Source organism: Convolutriloba macropyga, chromosome 15 (genome assembly GCF_964194025.1).
Source record: "Convolutriloba macropyga chromosome 15, txConMacr16.3, whole genome shotgun sequence".
NCBI classification, from domain to species: Eukaryota; Metazoa; Xenacoelomorpha; order Acoela; family Convolutidae; genus Convolutriloba; species Convolutriloba macropyga.
Window position 1 is genome coordinate 10,929,889 of NC_134482.1, and position 19,498 is coordinate 10,949,386.

General features: G+C 36.3%; 1 protein-coding gene across 2 annotated transcripts in view; it reads left to right on the top strand.

Moving 5' to 3' along the window:
* LOC142354264 (serine/threonine-protein kinase D3-like) overlaps positions 1-17,373 on the top strand; it is a 91,625-nt gene extending 74,252 nt beyond the window's left edge. The window contains exons 18-21 of one of the 2 annotated variants that reach the window (XM_075406522.1): positions 9,684-9,944; positions 10,213-10,373; positions 13,093-13,285; positions 15,729-17,373. In XM_075406522.1, coding sequence (XP_075262637.1) covers positions 9,684-9,944; positions 10,213-10,373; positions 13,093-13,285; positions 15,729-15,929 — 816 coding nt within the window. In that variant the 3' untranslated portion in view covers positions 15,930-17,373. The remainder of the gene's footprint in view (positions 1-9,683; positions 9,945-10,212; positions 10,374-13,092; positions 13,286-15,728) is intronic. The other variant, XM_075406523.1, reaches the window with a different exon arrangement.
* Positions 17,374-19,498: the final 2,125 nt, after the last annotated feature.

Consider the following 19,498-nt stretch of genomic DNA (forward strand, 5'->3'; position numbering starts at 1 on the left):
AAAATAGCCAGGTTCAGATCACAAAAACAATCATAACTTTGCGAAAAATGCTTAAATTGCGCCAAATTTTTGCGCTGCAGGGTTTTTCAAGCCACTGAAGCGATCTGTCAATTTTGAGCCCGATCGGAGCAATTTAAAAATTGAGTGACACTGGAGCCCTCAATTTTTCGCATTTTTCGGTTTTTCAGACATCAGTAAAAAATTTGACCAAAAAGCGTCCAAAAACCTGAATTTATAGCATAGTTATTCCCCACCGATGTCTACCGAGTGGGCCAAGCCAAAAAATTTGCCCAAAGTTCAATAAAAATTGAAAAATTCACATATTTACCACACCAGCCCTGATGCGGAAAAATCACCAAAATTGCGAAAAAATTACATGTGAAAATTAGTACCAAATACTCTTCCAAACCAGTTCAAATTACACACAAGTGCTGCTAACAACCAGATTAAGTATCTAGAACCATTAGAACCAGTCTATGATCAATAATTGACAAGTAAATTAAAGTTAATGCCCAAAAATCAAAAAGGTCGTTATGTCACCAAAATTTCACTTTCACAAATATGTCATTAATAAGTCACACACTGCAATTAAAATGTTACCACACGTTTACACACTTCACAGCTGCTAGTCCCAACAGTCAAAACCAATTAACAAAGCTACAATTGACAAATAATAAGTAAAAACTCACCTATAGATGAAACTAAACTACATGATGAATATAATTGCACCGACACTAGTCAATTCTCATCGGCGCTATCCTCAGCTACGGTACCACCACCACTAGTACACTGACCGGACTGACCCCTTGTCCTAGTAGAACGAGTCACGTACCGCTCAGCATCGTCCAACCTGTTTAAATGTCATTATAATAGACAAAAAGCCTCAATTATATGAAAAACACGATAAATATTCACAAAAACAGTTAAATACTCACTTTGGAAAGTCCACAAATGGCTCACAATGGTACCGATACTCATTGTCGATGAATTTCCCGATGCACTGGATCAGTACAGCAGGAGCGGTGGCTTTAGCATTGATAGAATGCCTGTAACACACCCAGCCGCCCCCCATTTCCTCAGTATACTGCCAATAAATATTGACGTTGCATCCCAGGAAAGAAGCCATACCGACAAACTAAACAACAAAACCTCAAAGAGTACCTACCTACACATGCACATATCAAAATTAACAGTAATTATGACAAAACTTTACCCAGAACTCGGCCAACGACCCATTATCTTCACTCTCAGCAATCTGATACTCCGACACAAAGTACCCTAACTGGTCCTTTACAAGCTCAGAGAACCCAGGCGAACGCATCTTGGCCACAATAGCCAAGCGTAGAGCGCGAACATTATGCTTGGGAACCTTATTGTTTGCAACAAACCAAACAAATGTGAATTAAAGTAATAAAACGTAGTGAAAATTGCGACAAAACACAACAAATACCTGACTTCCGACCAGTTAAAGTGTAGTACAGAGCACTGAGAGCACACAGACCACCAACTTCGGCCCTCACACCAGCCGCACCAAGCAACTTTGGAGTTTTGAATGACACTATGTCCACATGCTCAGCATAAATGTCATTGTAAAACTCGTACCCCAATTCGGCACACACATTTGCACGAAGATTTGCACGGAAAAAAGTGCAGTGCACCTCTTTGCCGAACATCTTCTTCACGAAACATGGCACACACTCACGATTAGCTCTAAACAATAAGCATACACCACTTCACAACTAGTAAAATACTACAACTACTACACAAACTAAAGAAAACAAATAAAAATATAAATAATTATTATAAATATATGCAATTACCTTTCAACAGCGGCCTGCAATCCTCCCATTGATCGTGGAAAGAAGAACCCAGCAGCTTTCAGGCGATCGACTTGTGACCTCACACGAGTAATGTGCTTTGCAGAAGCACTAAACCCAACATGAAGCGAAGCCAACTCCTGAGACACCATCTGCTGAGTTGGAATTTCCTTCTCCTGGACTTGCATCTCGCTGCCCACCTTCACTTCCACTTTGTACATCAACACCTCCCGATGTACGGCCAATTCTGATGTTCCCACGTTCTTTGTCCCCAGTACCATATGTTCCGCTTTGTCCCGATAAGCTCGTCGCTCCTCAGATGACCGAACAAATGATGGATACATCCATTCAGACTGAGACAACGACTTGCTTCGCAAGATAGTCAGAAAATCCTCATACTGGGCAACATCCATGATTCACAATAACTATCTGAAAGTTTCAAAATTGAGTCAAACTAGTTATTAAGCAAGCAGAAAGTTAACGTGTTAAGTCAAAAATGAACAATCACAGGAATGAAAACACACAAACAGAACAAATTACGCAATAATTGCCAAGGACATTTAAATACCATGCTATAATGACCGCTAATAGTTAATAACACATGCCGCAAAACACACAACAACGCTTTGAACACACAATTACACCCTTCACTAGCATTCACTTATTTACTATGCCTCTCTAATTCTTCCTTTTGTCCTCTACTTATATCCTCAACCCCCCCCCCACAAAACAAGTCTTGATATACTAATTACTATGATATTAATAAGCACCTTATTAAATATTAGTAGCACCAAGTATATTAGTCAGTATATTAGGCTATATTACACCAAACTACAACTAAACATATACAGCTAAAGTCAGTTAATAAGTTAAATAAAAAAATATGAATAACTAGTTATACTGCCGTCTCCTCCATCTCAACTCCTCCCTCATCTTCCTGATCTTCACTCTCTTCCCTCTCCCTCCTTCTTCGCACACATCTTCCTCTCCTTCTCCTTCTCCACATCCCAACAATCCCGAATAATATGAATAATAATATGAATACTATTAATAATATTGAGTCCCAGTTCCAACTACTTCCTCCGTCTTCTAAGCTAATATCTACAGTTGAACTATTATTGATATTACACCCTGGGTGCCGCAAACGAGACCAGTGAACCCGGTTCCTTGACACAAACCTGGTCCCGTTGCCGCAGCCCCCCAGAGTGATATTATTCGGCCCGGCAGTAATATTGAAACACATATTGATATCAAATAATCTGAAAAACTCGAAAAAACATGTAAAGACTGCATAATTCGACCCCCCCCAGCACTATCCCCATCATCACACACCCATCATTCAACCAAATAACCACACTTTAACATGTTTAAACACCATATTTAGTAGTAATATTAATAAACACACACATCAACACACATGATCCAAAAGTAAAGTACACCTGAAACAAATAAATATCACAGACCTAGAAGCCTGAATCCAGCAGACAAACCAACAAAAGGAACCACCATAACATGTGATAACGGCAATAGCTGGTCACAAAACCAAAAATATTGCAAAAGTTTCACAATATCGAGTTCCATTTGAGTATCTGACCACTGAGAGAAAAGTTGACTTTTAGTCAAACTTTCAGCCAAACTTTCAGAGAATGAACATATTGCTGTCAATGAACTGCACATACAGCACCACAGCTTTCCGTTCATTTTATGCTCGAAAGGCAGATAAATTGCCAAAGCTAGTGAAACACAATGAAAAGGGAAACTGAAGAGCTCGTGCACAAAGTGATGAAAATTGTTTTCTTAGATATTTTCCCTTTCTCCCCGAACAGGACCTCACGAGTCCAAGTGAAGGATAATAAAGGAAAAAGCTCTTGATCTTGCTCAGAGTGAGTAGCCTGACCTAAAACACATCATCCAGCAAAAACAGAGTGAAGTAACTACCCTGCATAGATACAATGCATAAGTCCATAAAGGCTTCACGAAAAGCCAAAAGGTGGAAGATTATTGCACGAGTAGCATGCATCACAGTTCTCCTCTCATCAACGACAGCATTCCAATGACAACCATTCGGACAATATAAACGACGACCAGAAGGGACAAACATGAGACTTCTCCGCAAGTGACATCAGTTTTGTTCATAGGGAGAGCAATCTTCAAGTTTTCCTTGAACTGTCTAACTGTCCGACAAAAAGCGCATCTTCCATTTGAAACAGAGAAACTTGATATAGAAGACGAACAAACTACCACAGAATACGAAAAGGACAACAAAGCTTTAACCCGAGAGGAAAGTATATTTTGAGTTCTTGAAAGTCTAAAATTGTTCGACAAGTATTAATCTTTTAACTGACTAAGTATCCCTTCACTCATTAAGTTCTAATCACAAGTGCTTTAAATCACCAAACCAGTGCTACATTCCTGATAATAACCAGTGCTTTAATCCATTCAATTAACCAGTATCCTTCTTATCCTCCTTCTAAAAGTTTAGAGCCATTATTCAAAGAAATAACCATGATTATCTCCAGTGCTAATTTCCGTTATTCTCTTAATCTTAACTTTAAACTTATGTCTTCACTCTTTCCTCTGAAATTAGCGCCCTTTCACATTCTGAATGTTCCCTCAAAGCCCTTAATCTTGTCTTAATCTTCCTCACTTTAATCTTTATCTCAATTTGTCTCAACTTAAACTTTGTTTCTCTTAACTTCATTAATGTCTTTAACTTAAATGCTTTCGTTCCTAAACACTTTTCTAAGAAAACATAAATTGGGTGGCTCCAACAAAAATATGTTTATCTCCTCATACTTGTGCAGATTATATGTTTTATAGAAAAATTGTAAAAACCCAGTTCCTTCTCAAAATTTTCATGGAAAATTTTCATAAAGTCGGGTAGTGTCACGCCCCTATTTCGTCCCTCATAGTTACGCGAAGATATTCCTTAAAATATCCATAATTAAGTGCTTTATATTAATTAATATTCAGTTAGTTTCAAGGCCATATATAGCCAGTATTTCCATCTAGGCCTGTAACCCCTAATTCGTTTATGTTTATCATCCATGTTTATGTTTATCATCCCTATTTGTTTATGTTTATTACCTAAAACACATCATCCAGCAAAAACAGAGTGAAGTAACTACCCTGCATAGATACAATGCATAAGTCCATAAAGGCTTCACGAAAAGCCAAAAGGTGGAAGATTATTGCACGAGTAGCATGCATCACAGTTCTCTCATCAACGACAGCATTCCAATGACAACCATTCGGACAATATAAACGACGACCAGAAGGGACAAACATGAGACTTCTCCGCAAGTGACATCAGTTTTGTTCATAGGGAGAGCAATCTTCAAGTTTTCCTTGAACTGTCTAACTGTCCAACAAAAAGCGCATCTTCCATTTGAAACAGAGAAACTTGATATAGAAGACGAACAAACTACCACAGAATACGAAAAGGACAACAAAGCTTTAACCCGAGAGGAAAGTATATTTTGAGTTCTTGAAAGTCTAAAATTGTTCGACAAGTATTAATCTTTTAACTGACTAAGTATCCCTTCACTCATTAAGTTCTAATCACAAGTGCTTTAAATCACCAAACCAGTGCTACATTCCTGATAATAACCAGTGCTTTAATCCATTCAATTAACCAGTATCCTTCTTATCCTCCTTCTAAAAGTTTAGAGCCATTATTCAAAGAAATAACCATGATTATCTCCAGTGCTAATTTCCGTTATTCTCTTAATCTTAACTTTAAACTTATGTCTTCACTCTTTCCTCTGAAATTAGCGCCCTTTCACATTCTGAATGTTCCCTCAAAGCCCTTAATCTTGTCTTAATCTTCCTCACTTTAATCTTTATCTCAATTTGTCTCAACTTAAACTTTGTTTCTCTTAACTTCATTAATTGTCTTTAACTTAAATGCTTTCGTTCCTAAACACTTTTCTAAGAAAACATAAATTGGGTGGCTCCAACAAAAATATGTTTATCTCCTCATACTTGTGCAGATTATATGTTTTATAGAAAAATTGTAAAAACCCAGTTCCTTCTCAAAATTTTCATGGAAAATTTTCATAAAGTCGGGTAGTGTCACGCCCCTATTTCGTCCCTCATAGTTACGCGAAGATATTCCTTAAAATATCCATAATTAAGTGCTTTATATTAATTAATATTCAGTTAGTTTCAAGGCCATATATAGCCAGTATTTCCATCTAGGCCTGTAACCCCTAATTTGTTTATGTTTATGAGAAACAACCTCAGATTGACAGTTTTACTAGCAAACACTTCAAGTGCCTAAAAGCCTCAATATTTACTTTTTTGAGTTTCTTGATGATAAATTCACATAATCAGTAAATAACTTCATGAGAGATTATGTACTTGGTGAAGTAATTATTCTGATAAAGTAGGTGCTAATACGGAACTTGTATATGTACTTAACAAACATCAAGAGACGTACAAAAGCCGGAAATTGCCCAACTTGTAGATCAGTAAATATTTACGAAGGACCAATAGAACTCAAGGCACAGCCCTGCGGAACTTACGATCACCAGAACACCGGAGAACCAGCCTGACAATCAGTTGCCTATCATCTCATAAAAACTTTATAAAACTTGAGAAACTTCTTGTTAAAATTATTAAACAATTCTTGCTAAAATAATTAAAGATTGAACTGGAAATTCTCTTGTAAACCTCCAAGTTTGATAAACTAAGTTACAGATGAAATAGCGACTAACTTAACACTAAAATGCAAGGCAAACTAGTGGATATTTCACGCATCTGAACCGCTCAATAAAAGGCTATTACTAGCTAATTTTATTCAAAATATATCTGCTAAAAATCGCACTGTGAAACACCAAAATAAGTCCTTGTAAAATGCCAATTATTCAAGTTAATTACTTCTAATAAAAACCTCAATAACACCACGAGGAACACTATAAAAAATCAGTGCGTAACAACATTTTTTTGCCATTTTTGGGTTTTCTGTTAGATGATATTGAATAATGTTTTTTTTTAAAGTTCATAAAGATCTTTTGCAAGCCGTAATTCATCTTTGTATGTATTGTTAATAGCTGCCCTTATATTCTCAACCGGCTATTATAGCGCTCCTATTTTTTACTTCGTCGAACTTTTTTTCGCTTTACCCATTTTGCCGCTTTTTCGACATTTTGCGTGAAATATTTTTGACTTCTCTAGGCTAGTTTCACTCTTCTGCTCAAAGTCCTTTTAAACAGCAGCTCCTCAGCAAAGCAATTCAATTGAACAGAGTCAGTATAAAAAATCAAAGTCAGAAATAGAAACGGGATAAACCAACCCATAAAGCCCATTTTTAGATGCCCGGTACTTGAACTGTGTTCTCATAAAATTTAGTTACTATCTATAATTCTTTTTAGTATTGATACTAGACCCTGTAGCCTCTCACTGAGAGATAGGGTTATGTTCAATTACAAAATGACATCAAAATAAATTGCACTTAAAAATGTTTTTATACAAAAATCATTTTTTTCTTTCAATCCTAATAGAGTTATGGGAATCAACGGCGGCTATTTTCCGGCAATCTGCCGGGTATGTTCAATCAGTTAGTAGTCAAGTAAAGGATGAGAATCAGTTGTTTTGCTATTAAGTGTTTTGGAGTCGCAACTTGTGACGACTGTTATTCGATTATTTTAACAGTTTTTGTCGGATTTAGCTTTTATTTAGTTAAATCTACTGTTGGTGTCGTAAAATGATTACTTTAATGAAGTAGTTGGTTTATATTTTAATTAGTTGGCTCGGGACTAAATGAATATCTACTTCGAGACCGCGCCGGAGTCTTCCGGTAATGTGTTTTTAAGATATGATTAAAAGTTTTATATTTTTTGAAGTCAAATTGTATTATTGAAGAAACAGAAAGTGGAGCGAAAAGCCAAGTTGTTTTTGAAGCGTGAAAGTTTTTTCACTCTAATTTTCAAGTAGAGTGAGAAAACGGTGTTTGAACACCAATTCGCTTTCTAGCGAGTAGTTTTTTGTTGATTCGCTTTACCTTTTGATCACGTTTTTGTTTTTCAGAAGTGAAGACGTTCGTTTGACTCCTTACTTTGACTCCACTCACACTGTTTCAACTGTAAGATTTTCAATTATTTCGCTCATTATTTAGAAACTGGATAAACCGGTAAAACGCGGTCATTGACTTAGGGTGCATTAGGTTACCAAAATTCATTAGTGCGGTTGCTAGCTGGCAGTAGTATTACGCTTACTAGCCTTCATTTTAGAAGCTGAATTGAGTATAATTAGGAATCTAACTGAAACTGCAGAACAATTTAGAACACTTTTTGACAGTACACAATTTCCTTCAAATTCTATCTCTTTTTTGCTTTCAATAGACGCCTCAGCTTCTCAGCCTGCTATTATAGCGCTCCTATTTTTTTTTTACTTTGTCGAATACAAATTTTTTTGCTTTACCTTAGTTGACAGCTTGTTCAACTTTTGTGAAATCTTTTTGACATGCCAAAAAGGTTTTTTGGTCAAAAAATCTTCTCTTGGGAAATAATTACTGTTAGTACTCAAAAACGGGATAAACAGCCCAGCGGTCATTAAGTGCTCTTAGAGCCTTTCAGCTCAAACTGTTTTGGAGACATACTTATGGTGTGAAGGGCGGTTGTTAAGGTTGAAGACCCCTAAGCCACCCCACACCACTGTTGCCCCACCTCCCATCAGTCCTCGGTGATACTGGCATACTTGATAGTCTCTTGAGAAAATCAAAAGGTTCTTAAGATAGTAATATCTTGAATTTTAGCAAGATTTTGTTAAAGTTTGTAATTGTTTCCAAAATTTTTCAACATTTTTTGTCCTTTTCTGAGTTTAATGACCTTTACTGGCCAACGAAGCTTTTAAAGTCTTAAAAGATGGGTCTTAAGGAGATGGGTCACTTGACAGAACGTTCGAGACAAATAATGGGTTTGAAGTTTTTTTTACCGCGATGTTTAAAACTTTTTTAATTTTGACTTTTTCAGTTTTTATATGATTTATTTATCAACAGGGCTAAAAAACTAGAAGTTGCAGAATCGAATACCATCATGGAATTTATTTCTCTCTCTCTCTCTCTGTCTCTCTCTCTCTCTCTCTTTGTTGATGCCGGACTTCAGCTGCTGTTATGTGGCGTAATGGCATCATCTCTGATCCTCATTAACAATGAGTTATGGTAGAAATGTTTTTTATCATGCTCAACTTAAAAGGCACTTTTTAGAAATCATTGTTAATTGCTCTCATTAGCAATTCTTAGCAAATATATTAATCCGGTTTGTTTTTTTAATGCAATTTTTCAGTTGGCCGATTTTTCGTCTGACACATTTGACTTTCGTCTTCAGAAACGGGATAATGAGGTAGCGCCCAGTTTGCATTAAGTTCTCTTAGGGCCGTTCAACCTACTAGTCTTCAAGCATGCGATTAACAGAAACTTTTTTGGAGACTTATACTTATGGTGAGAAGGGCGGTTGTTATAAATTGATTCTACGCCCCACCGACCCCACATCAGTCCCCCCAATCCACTTTTGCACCCCCGCTGCGATCACCCCACGCCCCTTCAATTAATCTAAAGCTAGCCTGAGTAAACCGTGGCTAGCTACTGACGAAGCCAACCGCATGAGAGCAATTCGCCCGACGTTAGTCGGTTATGTTTTTTTTTTATGTTGGCATGTTTGAAAATTCAGTAAATATTGGTTCGTATAAACCCTGCTGGGGCAAAATCTGTGTTCATCCTGCTTTTTTTGTATGTAGATATTTGTTTCATTTTTTATTGATCCAAATACGTTTCAGAGCATCTGTTCTGAATCACTTGTTCTGTGCAACTCATTTTATAGCTTTTCTGTGTTGGTATTATTGGAAGAAACAGATTTCATGCTTTAGAATATCTCGCATCCTGGAATTGTGACGTTTGAGCAGATGTTTGAGACAGTTGAGAGAGTGTTTGTGGTGATGGAGAAACTGAAGGGAGATATGTTGGAGATGATCCTCTCCTCACAGAAAGGCAGACTCTCCGAGAGAATCACCCGATTCCTAGTTGCCCAAATCCTGGCAGCACTCAAGTTCCTACACTCCATCAACACTGTCCACTGTGACCTGAAGCCAGAGAATGTTCTACTATCATCCGACGACTCATTCCCACAGGTTGGCCCACATTTTTGGAGATATGAATTCTCAAATGGGGTTGCCGCAAAAGAGTTTTGTCAGAACCATCATTTGTTAAAACTGATTCGCCTCATTAGAACAAACCCCGCTCTACTAAAGTTCGAGAAAAGGTAAAAAGAGTGGGGGAGGGAATTTTTGCACCCGGTTTAACGCTCCACCCCAATCTGAAAGATAAAGGACAGCGTAATATGCACCTTTGTAATCAAATTTTGGGTTTGATCGTTACTTAGCGGGGTGTTGATTACAGGTGAAGCTGTGTGACTTTGGGTTCGCTCGCATCATTGAGGAGAAGAGTTTCAGACGGAGTGTGGTGGGAACTCCTGCCTATCTGGCGCCTGAAGTGTTGCGCAACAAGGGCTACAACAAGTCACTCGACATGTGGTCTGTAGGAGTCATCATATACGTAAGGTGAGCAGACAAGGAAAGGATCCAATGATGGAATCTTGATTTCTAAGTCTCAGGCCACGTTCTCAAGACTGACGCTCAATAATCCTCCTACATATTATTTGTATGACATTATTAGGCACCATGTTTAGAGACAGGCGGAAGAGCTTGTTTAAGGGGCCTCTGAAGAGCATGTTTAAGAGATCTCCAGCAGCATGGTTAAGAAGACAGATCGCGAGATGTCAGTGACCAAAAAAATTTGAGCTCTTTTAAAGGGTAAATGTCCGGAAAAGCGCAGATTGAGAAAGTGTCATTGGCCGAAAGAGTCAATTTCCGAAAAATCTTGATGTCAAAAGTATCATGCGCGGAAAAAAAACAGGGATGCAAGAAAAAGTCAGTCACCGAAAAACCCAGATGCGAAATGTTTCATCAGAAAAGGACGCAAAAGATTGCCCATAAACACTATTTTTGCCTTTTTAATTTTCATTAAGTGCTGCGATAGTGATAAGGCCTACTAAGGCCTCCCATCTGAGCGGAGCTATTTTTAGCCTCCTAATTTTTTATTTCGTCAAGATTTTTGTTGCTTCCATATGAGGTTACACTCACTTCAAATCTGTTTTTATTGATTCATGCAAGTTTTGCTTACCTGCATGCGTGACTTCAGTTTTTCACTCTTTGGAGCGAGGTTTTTGTTCATTTGCGTGATTAGGTTTTTGGTCACAAGTGACTTACCTCACTCTCAAAAAGTACTTTTACTCTCAAAATTGGATTTCGCTAAATTTAATTGAAGGAAGTATTAGGTGGTAATTTAATAGAATCAGCATACAGGTTGTACATTTTCTTCGTCTATAATATCTAAGAAATTGGTTAAGCTATTGCGAAAGTTAAGAAGTCAAGAAATAATTATCTTCTTTCTCTTTTTGATATTTTTTGAGACTGTAAGTCAATAAAGCTATTCTCCTTTTTCGGCTTTTGCGGTGTGGGGAGTTTTGCTTGACGGATTAGAGTTTTCGATGCACATGTTTGCCTCTGAGTTCTCGATTTTTTGCGTGTTCTAATGTGTGCTGTGCTTCTCATTTTTAAGCACTCCAAACAGCTTTTTAGTGAGGTAATATTTTGGCCAAATTGGGCCTTCTCAAGTTATAAATGGTGAATGGGAATTTCGTATATTTTTTAAGCTTTTAAGCTCCTTAGATTTTCTTCAGACGTTAGTTGGTTGTTTCTGGCATTTGCCTTGGCTTATTTTCGTATTTTTGCGTGTTGCGATATTGTTGAATTTAAGATCGTATAAAAGTTTTCTGTTTTCTTTGAACACATTGAAATAAATTTTGGGATGCGCGTATGTTCTTATAAAAGTTTTTTGAGAGCACTTAAGATTGCCTCTACGGGCATGCTAGCTTTTTTTCTTCAGATTCGCATAGTTGTTTACTGGTACTCTATGATAAACAAGTTATAATATAATTAAGTGTAAACACCAAGATTACAAGGAACTAGATCAGATAGATCTTATTTTCCACTTTGTCCATTTGATTGTAACACAAGACATCAATAATAAAAATAATTACGGAACCGCATATCACAAATGATCATTTATATTATCTAATTATCTGAACGTTTATTTTAATTAGATATTAGATATTTAAGATATTAGATATTATTTTTATTAGATATTTAGATATTAAACGCCCTCCGAAAGGCAATATTACTTTGTGCAAGATTTTTGTATTGTTTAAAAAAATGCGAAGGGGTGCAAGGAACTATCTACTTGTGCTAATTTAAGGACGCGTTCCTTGTCAAAAGTTGACGTTCGAGTAAAATGACAATTATGAAAATAGCTTCAGCAAAATTTTTCTGGAATCTACACAACGGTATAACTTGGTGTCTATTCTGCTTAGGTTTGTTTCACAGTTTGGGCCACAACTGGTAGAGTAACCATTACATTATATTAATTTGATTATATTCGAGGATTGATTAAACGCTGTAGAGAAATGAAAATATTGAGTTCAGAACTTCCAAGAACAAAACTGTTAGCTGCTGTAACAAACTTCGCACAATAGCACGCCTCATTTGATCACTTCAAATTACAACTACGGATTTTATACGAGAGATACAAAGAAAATCAATATTATTCAAATACTGCAAAAATGTTCTTTTTAATGATAGGTCATAGCATCAGAGAGCTACGTTGCTCTGTCTTCTGCTAAGAAAAGTTCTGTTTTTAAAGCAATTTTATTGTGTGTTTGTTTGTCTATAATATGTATTAATTCCATATCATACCAGTATCTTGGTGCATTTTAAGTACTTCATCGAAGTGAATAAAATAAAATAAGCCAAAATAACTTCAGCTAAAAAATATTTCGTGGAGGGTTGGAACAATAACTGGAAGACCAACGTTGCCTTGAATTTTAAATACGGTAGTTAATACTGCTGAGTTATCTTGAATTAGAGAGAGGTTGATCATGCATACTGAGAAGGTAGTTTACTGTATCATAACAGCGACGTTTAATGCTAATGCTTAGCTTTTTTTCTACTTTTGAGAACATCTGCCACAAAACAGTACTGATGTTTTTGAGAGCCAAAGAAAACGTTATACAAGTATTTCAGCAACAAGTGTATATATAAATTGTCTGTCTCGGGAAACCATCCCGAGACATATGTATTCCTGATTTTTTATCAGCAATGATAAAATTGGGGGCGAAAAATAAGTTTTTAAAAGAGATGAGTACATAATGTTTTGTTGCAGCTTAAGCGGGACCTTTCCCTTCAATGAGGACGAGGATATTAATGACCAGATCCAGAATGCAGCATTCATGTACCCAGCCAATCCCTGGAGGGAGATATCGAGGGAAGCAATCGACCTCATCAACAACCTGCTCCAGGTCAAGATCAGGAAGCGGTTCACTGTTGACAAAAGCCTCGCTCATGTCTGGATGCAGGTATATCATCCTATTACAAACAAATTTTGTAGCATAAGTTTTCGTCCGGTGTTAACCTGCAAGTGATAAACAATAAGGACATTATGCTGAACTAGATGTGAATTTCTCTCATTCACAAATTATACCACCTATGTACAAGCTTTAGCTTTACTCTAACAAAACAGTACATAGCTCTAATGGTACTCTGCTGGCTTTGCCGTCCTATAAGATTACTCTAATAAAAATACAAAAAACGATAATTCTTACATCAATACGTGGTTATTTGATTAAAGCGATAAATTCTTGACTGTGAACATCGACATTTCAATGGGAGAAATGGTCATTTTCCGATATTTTTTCGTATGAAGTCTGCTTCAAATCCTTAATCTCGGGGAAACTCAAGAGAAGATCTGCATAATTCTCTTATATTGAATTTTTCCATCAATTTTTTCTACTTTAATTTTCATGCAAAAAAAAGCATTCAAGAAGTTTTTCACGTAGCTTTGTGTTTTTGACATAGCACACTGTTGTATTACATAACAACTGGATCTCTTCTTTTTAATAGCCGCCCTCATCGTCTCAGCCGGCTATTATAGCGCTCCTATTTTTTTTTATTTTTACTGCGTCGAATAAAAAATGTTTCGCTTTACCTCATTTTGCCGATTTTTCAACATTTTGCGTGATATCTTTTTGACTTCTCTAGGCTAGTTTCTCTCTTCTCTCATTCTGCTAAAAGTGATTTTGAACATCAGTTGCTCAGCAAAGCAATTCAAAATGAACAGAATCAGTATAAAAAATTGAAGTCAGGAATAGAAACGGGATAAACCCATAAAGCCCAGTTTTAGATGCCCGCTATTTGAACTTCGTTCCTATAAGTCTTAGTTACCATCTCTAATGCTTATTGGTATTGATAGTAGCCCCTGTAGCCTCTCTATAAGAAACAGAAGTATGTTCAACGACGAAATTCCATCAAAATAAATCGGACTGAAAAAAATGTTTTTGTTCAAAAATCTTTTTTTTTTCAATATCTTCTGTTCTTTCAATCCCAATCATGCTTATTGGAATCAACGGCGGCTATTTTCCGGCAATCTGCCGGGTATGTTTTTATGAATCATTCAAGTTAATTTTTGGAAGAATTATTATACTTTCGGTAATAATTTGAGATTCCTATGATATTTTAATGAAGCAGTTTTGTACTATTGTAAATATTAAGTCTTTGACATTCTTTTGCATTGATTGTTCGTTTCTCTTCTTCGGTCTCTCTCCTCTCGTACAAATATAGACTTTGCTATTAAATAATAGCCGCCGTCAGTCTCTCAAACGGCTATTGTTTAGGCGCTCTCCTTTTTTAAATTCGCTTTACTTTTTGATCGTTTTTCGCATTACATACGTTTTTCACGTTTGACTTCTGACTTACTTCACTCACTGTTTCAACTGAATGGATTTCAAATTCTTTCATGCATTGAACTACGCAATATAGTGAATACGGTCAAAGTCAAAAGAGCAAAATCAAAAGAGACGGGATTAACCGATAAAGCCCGGTCATTAAGTCATTGATAATAGGTTATCAAAGTTCATCAGAGTGTTTGCTAGCTGATATCGGTAATGAGTTTATTAGCTTTCAGTTTAAAAGCCGAATTAAGTATAGTTTTAGAATCTAACTGAAACTGCACGCCAAATTAGAACACTTTTTGTCACTGAAGAAAAAAAATTCAGTCAATTTGTCTCCTTTTTTGTTTTTCGGTTTCAATCCCGATGTGCATCAAGCGCATCAACGGCGGATATTTTCCGGCCATCTTCCGTCTATGTTTTTGCGTTTCATCAAACATGCTATGTTTAATGATCTCTTGAGATTCTGCTTCAGAATTTTTTCTTTAGCAGAGGACTTTTTCAACTGTTTTCCTTTGAAGTTCCATAAACAACCAATGTTTGTTTGAAAAGTGCCTTCGTTTTGTGTAGTCAAAAGAATAGAAGAACTTCTCTCAATAACACATTGAACCCGGGCGTTGTTTAAAAGTGCACCGAATCTGTTTTTTTAATAGACTCCCTCGGTTTCTTAGCCAGCTATTGTAGCGCTCTTATTTTTACAACCCAAAGAATTTGGACTGTATTGGTACTCTTTCTTCTTTTGCAAGCTTTTTCACACTTTTTCAGTGACTTTGAGTTTTTCGAACAGGATAAACAGGTAAAGTTCGGCGCGCATTAAGTTCCAGAAGAGGCGATTAGCTGGCTTTACTATTGTTTAAGGTGCCTAATGTTCTGAAGTTGCTGGTAGCGTCTAATTATAATGTAAAAAAGTCAGTTTTGGTGTTTTGAGCTCTAAATGAAGGAATTTTTACTTCTTTTGTCAATTTTCATAAATGGTTAAGAAGCCTTTATGCGAGAACTCTGCAATTTGAGGTTGATTGTGAAAAAAATTATGCGCCAAGTTTTCGCATTTGTGCTAATAAAATGTTCTTTTTAGGATATTTTGACGTGGTGCGACCTGCGCAAACTGGAACAGAAAGTAGGCCAGAGGTACTTGACGCATGAGAGTGACGACAAACGCTGGACTGAGATTGCGAGAGATCGAAGCATGGATATCTCGGGTCTGCTTCAGTTCGGATCTCACCACGCTACGCGGGCAGGTTCCGAAAGCAGTTCGGCATCATTAGGGTCTCAGTGAACCTTTTCGTCGGATGAATCGTGAAAAAATTACTATTCTTACTCTATGCGATTAGATCGTGTTTTTATATGCCACGAAATACTTCATCATTTTTTTATTCAAATTTGAAAACGTCTGGCGAACGAGACCGCATATTATCCAATCAGAACTCTTTAAATCTTCCTAGCTGGTTGCTATCATACTGATAACGTGAAACGTGTCAAAGCGCATAATTTTGAAATGCGTGATCGTTTTTATTTCAATCCGTCACTTTATAAAAATTGTCAAACCAATTTGAGGACTTTTGATGCGAACTTAAAGTCCTGAATTGAATTATCATTTTATCTCCTAATACGACATTATAGGCGCTACAATATTACAACTAGATTTTACAATCTTTCAAAATTTATGGAGGACCATTGTACTTGGTCTTTGCTTTCGCTCTGATGAACCTAATTTCGCTCATTTATCAACGACCTAGGGTCCGTTGGTTTCCTACTTAACTAAACTAGCCATGTTTTTGTTGACCTCCTGAATTCCCCCTCGTTTCGCCATGGTCCAAAAATGGACACAAACCAAAACCTGGACATGAATATCTTATCTATTCCAATCTTTCACTGCTCTCAAGACTTTTTAAATCTCAGTTCTTCTCTTTTTTTGTCTATGTTCTTCTCCGTAACTTTCACATCACTGTTAAAAATGACTGTCTCCAATTTTTGAACAGAATTCAATGATGTTTGTCGCTGTTTACGTAGCATTTAGATTGAGCGATTTGATTAAATCTTATGACTATCCGATCGACAGAATTCGAAATCAGATTTAACTTCATCAACCATTCTAAACTTACGGATTCTTATGTCATTTTATCGCAATGTCAAAATGAAAATCCAATTTGCCAAATTATCAAAAAAACTGTGGATTTTATGACACCCAAAGAAATGGTTATGTGCTATGGAAATGTTATGGCGCGATTTAGTGTGGGATTGCTTGTGAAAATTGTTCCGAGACGAAGGAAATGTGCGAAAAAAGGAAGAAAAGAAATTGTCACTGTTTTCAGTCGCCAGCGAGAAACTTGCCAATTTTTATCATATTTCACTTCCGCTAATACAAAACATACGTAAAGCACTCTTAAAGCAGTTAGGAGAACGGAACGAAGTTAAAACATGCCAGAATACTGAAATTGTTGATCATTGGATTATTTAGATGTAAAACGCGCTATCCGATCCACAAAAACGTGCTCATAGTAATTTAAGTTGAAAATTTTTATTTCCGAGATATTTGTTAAACTGAAAACTCTTCCCGCAATTTACTTGTAGATAATAATATCGATAATGTAATACAGCATTTGAAATGCAATATTAATAATTATCTTCGTGCAATTTATCAAATGTTTCTTTAACCTCGATCGGACCAGCTAGCTAGCAGCAGTTATTTGATCATTTCCATGGTTGAACCCCCCCCCCACCCCGCCGTGAAGATTAAAGCTATAAGGCAGCGCTTGACATCATCGCGTCTCTTCGGCTGGTTGTTCTTGTTGGGGATTTTGAAATTGGTCCGATATGTTTGAAATTCATCTACCCCCCCCCCCCCCCCCCACATTCCCTCAACTTGGGCTGGTTAAAATTGGTCCGACTGAGCTCTTTGTTTTCGTGTGTCCACTGTTAAGATTTTGTAGAGAGAGTATGGAGTAGTATGTACTGCGTGTAATTCAGAGTCTCTTCATTGCCAATTTTCGATTTATAATCGATAGAGCAAACTTGCTATTAAATTAAACCAATTACAACTCACCCTTGTATTACTAATGTTGCTGTTTTTCGTATTTTCACCTGACCCTATTTTTCTGTCTTTATGTCTGTGTAAAAATACTATCTTATAGACATCCAAAGCCAGTTATATACTTTGACTATTAGTGCTTCAACTTTCGACAAATATTCATTCAACTTGTTGTAAATGTGTAGCCAAAATCAAAACCCAATTTTTAGGCAAAATCAAAAAATCAGCCCGCTGTTTGTCTAAACTGTTCACGCAACCCCACGTCTCTTGTTCAACCCTTGATTTTTTCAATTGCACTGGGTTGCGGGTTGTATACGATATATGCATAGTAAGATGGACTGTTGGATAACAATGGGGAAAATTCTGAAACCGTCCTGTCTTGACTTAAAAATGCTTGAACAGATTGACTAAAAGAGATCAAAAAACAATTCTAAAAATTCTAATTTTGACCCGCGTAAAGGTTTCTATCAGTGATTCAAAGATAGTAAAGTTTTGTTGTGCAATATGTCCGATTTCTGCAATATGTCCGGTTATCAATCAAGTTCTTGTCTGTTTAATAAGAGATCAAATTTCTACGGGGTGGTCAAATCTTTCAAAATTTTACTAATAGATTAGTAATCTAAACACAATTTTTCAGACAATTTCTAAAAAAAATTTCCGATGAGGTCTAGCTGATGGCGTTTGACGCTCACCATTGAGTAAAGATTTTGGGCTCAAAAGATTTTTTGAATGTTTTTTTAAGGTGTCCTCGCATCTTAGTTATACACTAATCGAGTGATTGCCTTTGGAAAACGAATTTGAGTTAAATATAAGACAAGCATTTGATCGGCTCTCTAATTTACTGGAAAAAAAAACATTACCATTTGGAATCAAATTACCGTGCAATATGGTGCAATTATATACATACATAATACATGCAAACTCTAGACACCTTTTTTGTTTGTCTAATTTATCAGTTGCTATTAATTTAATATAGTTGTTCATTTATGGTATTTATTGCCAAATCCTCCTCCTAATTTTATTTGAACATGTTTTGTAAATATAGCGGAATAATCATTCTACACAAACAAACAAACAGACAAAACTGCTTGCTAATTTCAGTGGAGCAAAATAACCACTTTTCAGAGCAATAGAAAAAGAAAGAGCCCATTTCTTAACTTATGTGCAGTAAAAGTAAGTACAACTATTTTAGATGTAGATATATGTGTGCTTTTAGCCAAATAAGTCAATTCAGAATGTCAATTTATTATTAAGAAAAATCTGTTTTGAGACAACGCTAGAATTAGGTTTTGTTATACAACTTGTTGTAGAACCGAGCGCATATGTTTGTTGTAAGCTGCGCGTAGCTGTGCGGTTTTCAGCGCTTAAACGACTCTAAGAGGAGTATTGGTTTTCTTGAGGTTTTTTTTCACCGGAAGTACTATTTGATCAAAGGGCGAAGTTGAGTTAAATTGTCATGAGCTAAATTTTTTGGGAGAGAAATGTTTTATCAGTCTCTGCGTTCATGTAATCGATCTCTTGAGTGGTTGAGACTTCTTGAATGTTTTTGAGAGAATGGGAGATATAGATTAAGGTTTTTAGCAGTTTTTTCGTCCATTTTGTTCATTTTTTGATCGTTATTTGCTTTTTTGTAGTTATTTGCTTTTTTTGACAGTTTTCAACAGCCTTAAAATGTATTGTTTTCCTCGTAATCTACAGTGTATCATTCTAGCATTCTTTTAAGACAAATAGTTATATCCCCTCTGCTATACCTATTTGTTAAAGAATTTTAATGTTTAAAAAGCTTTAAAAATTTGAATGTTTTAAAATATTTTTTA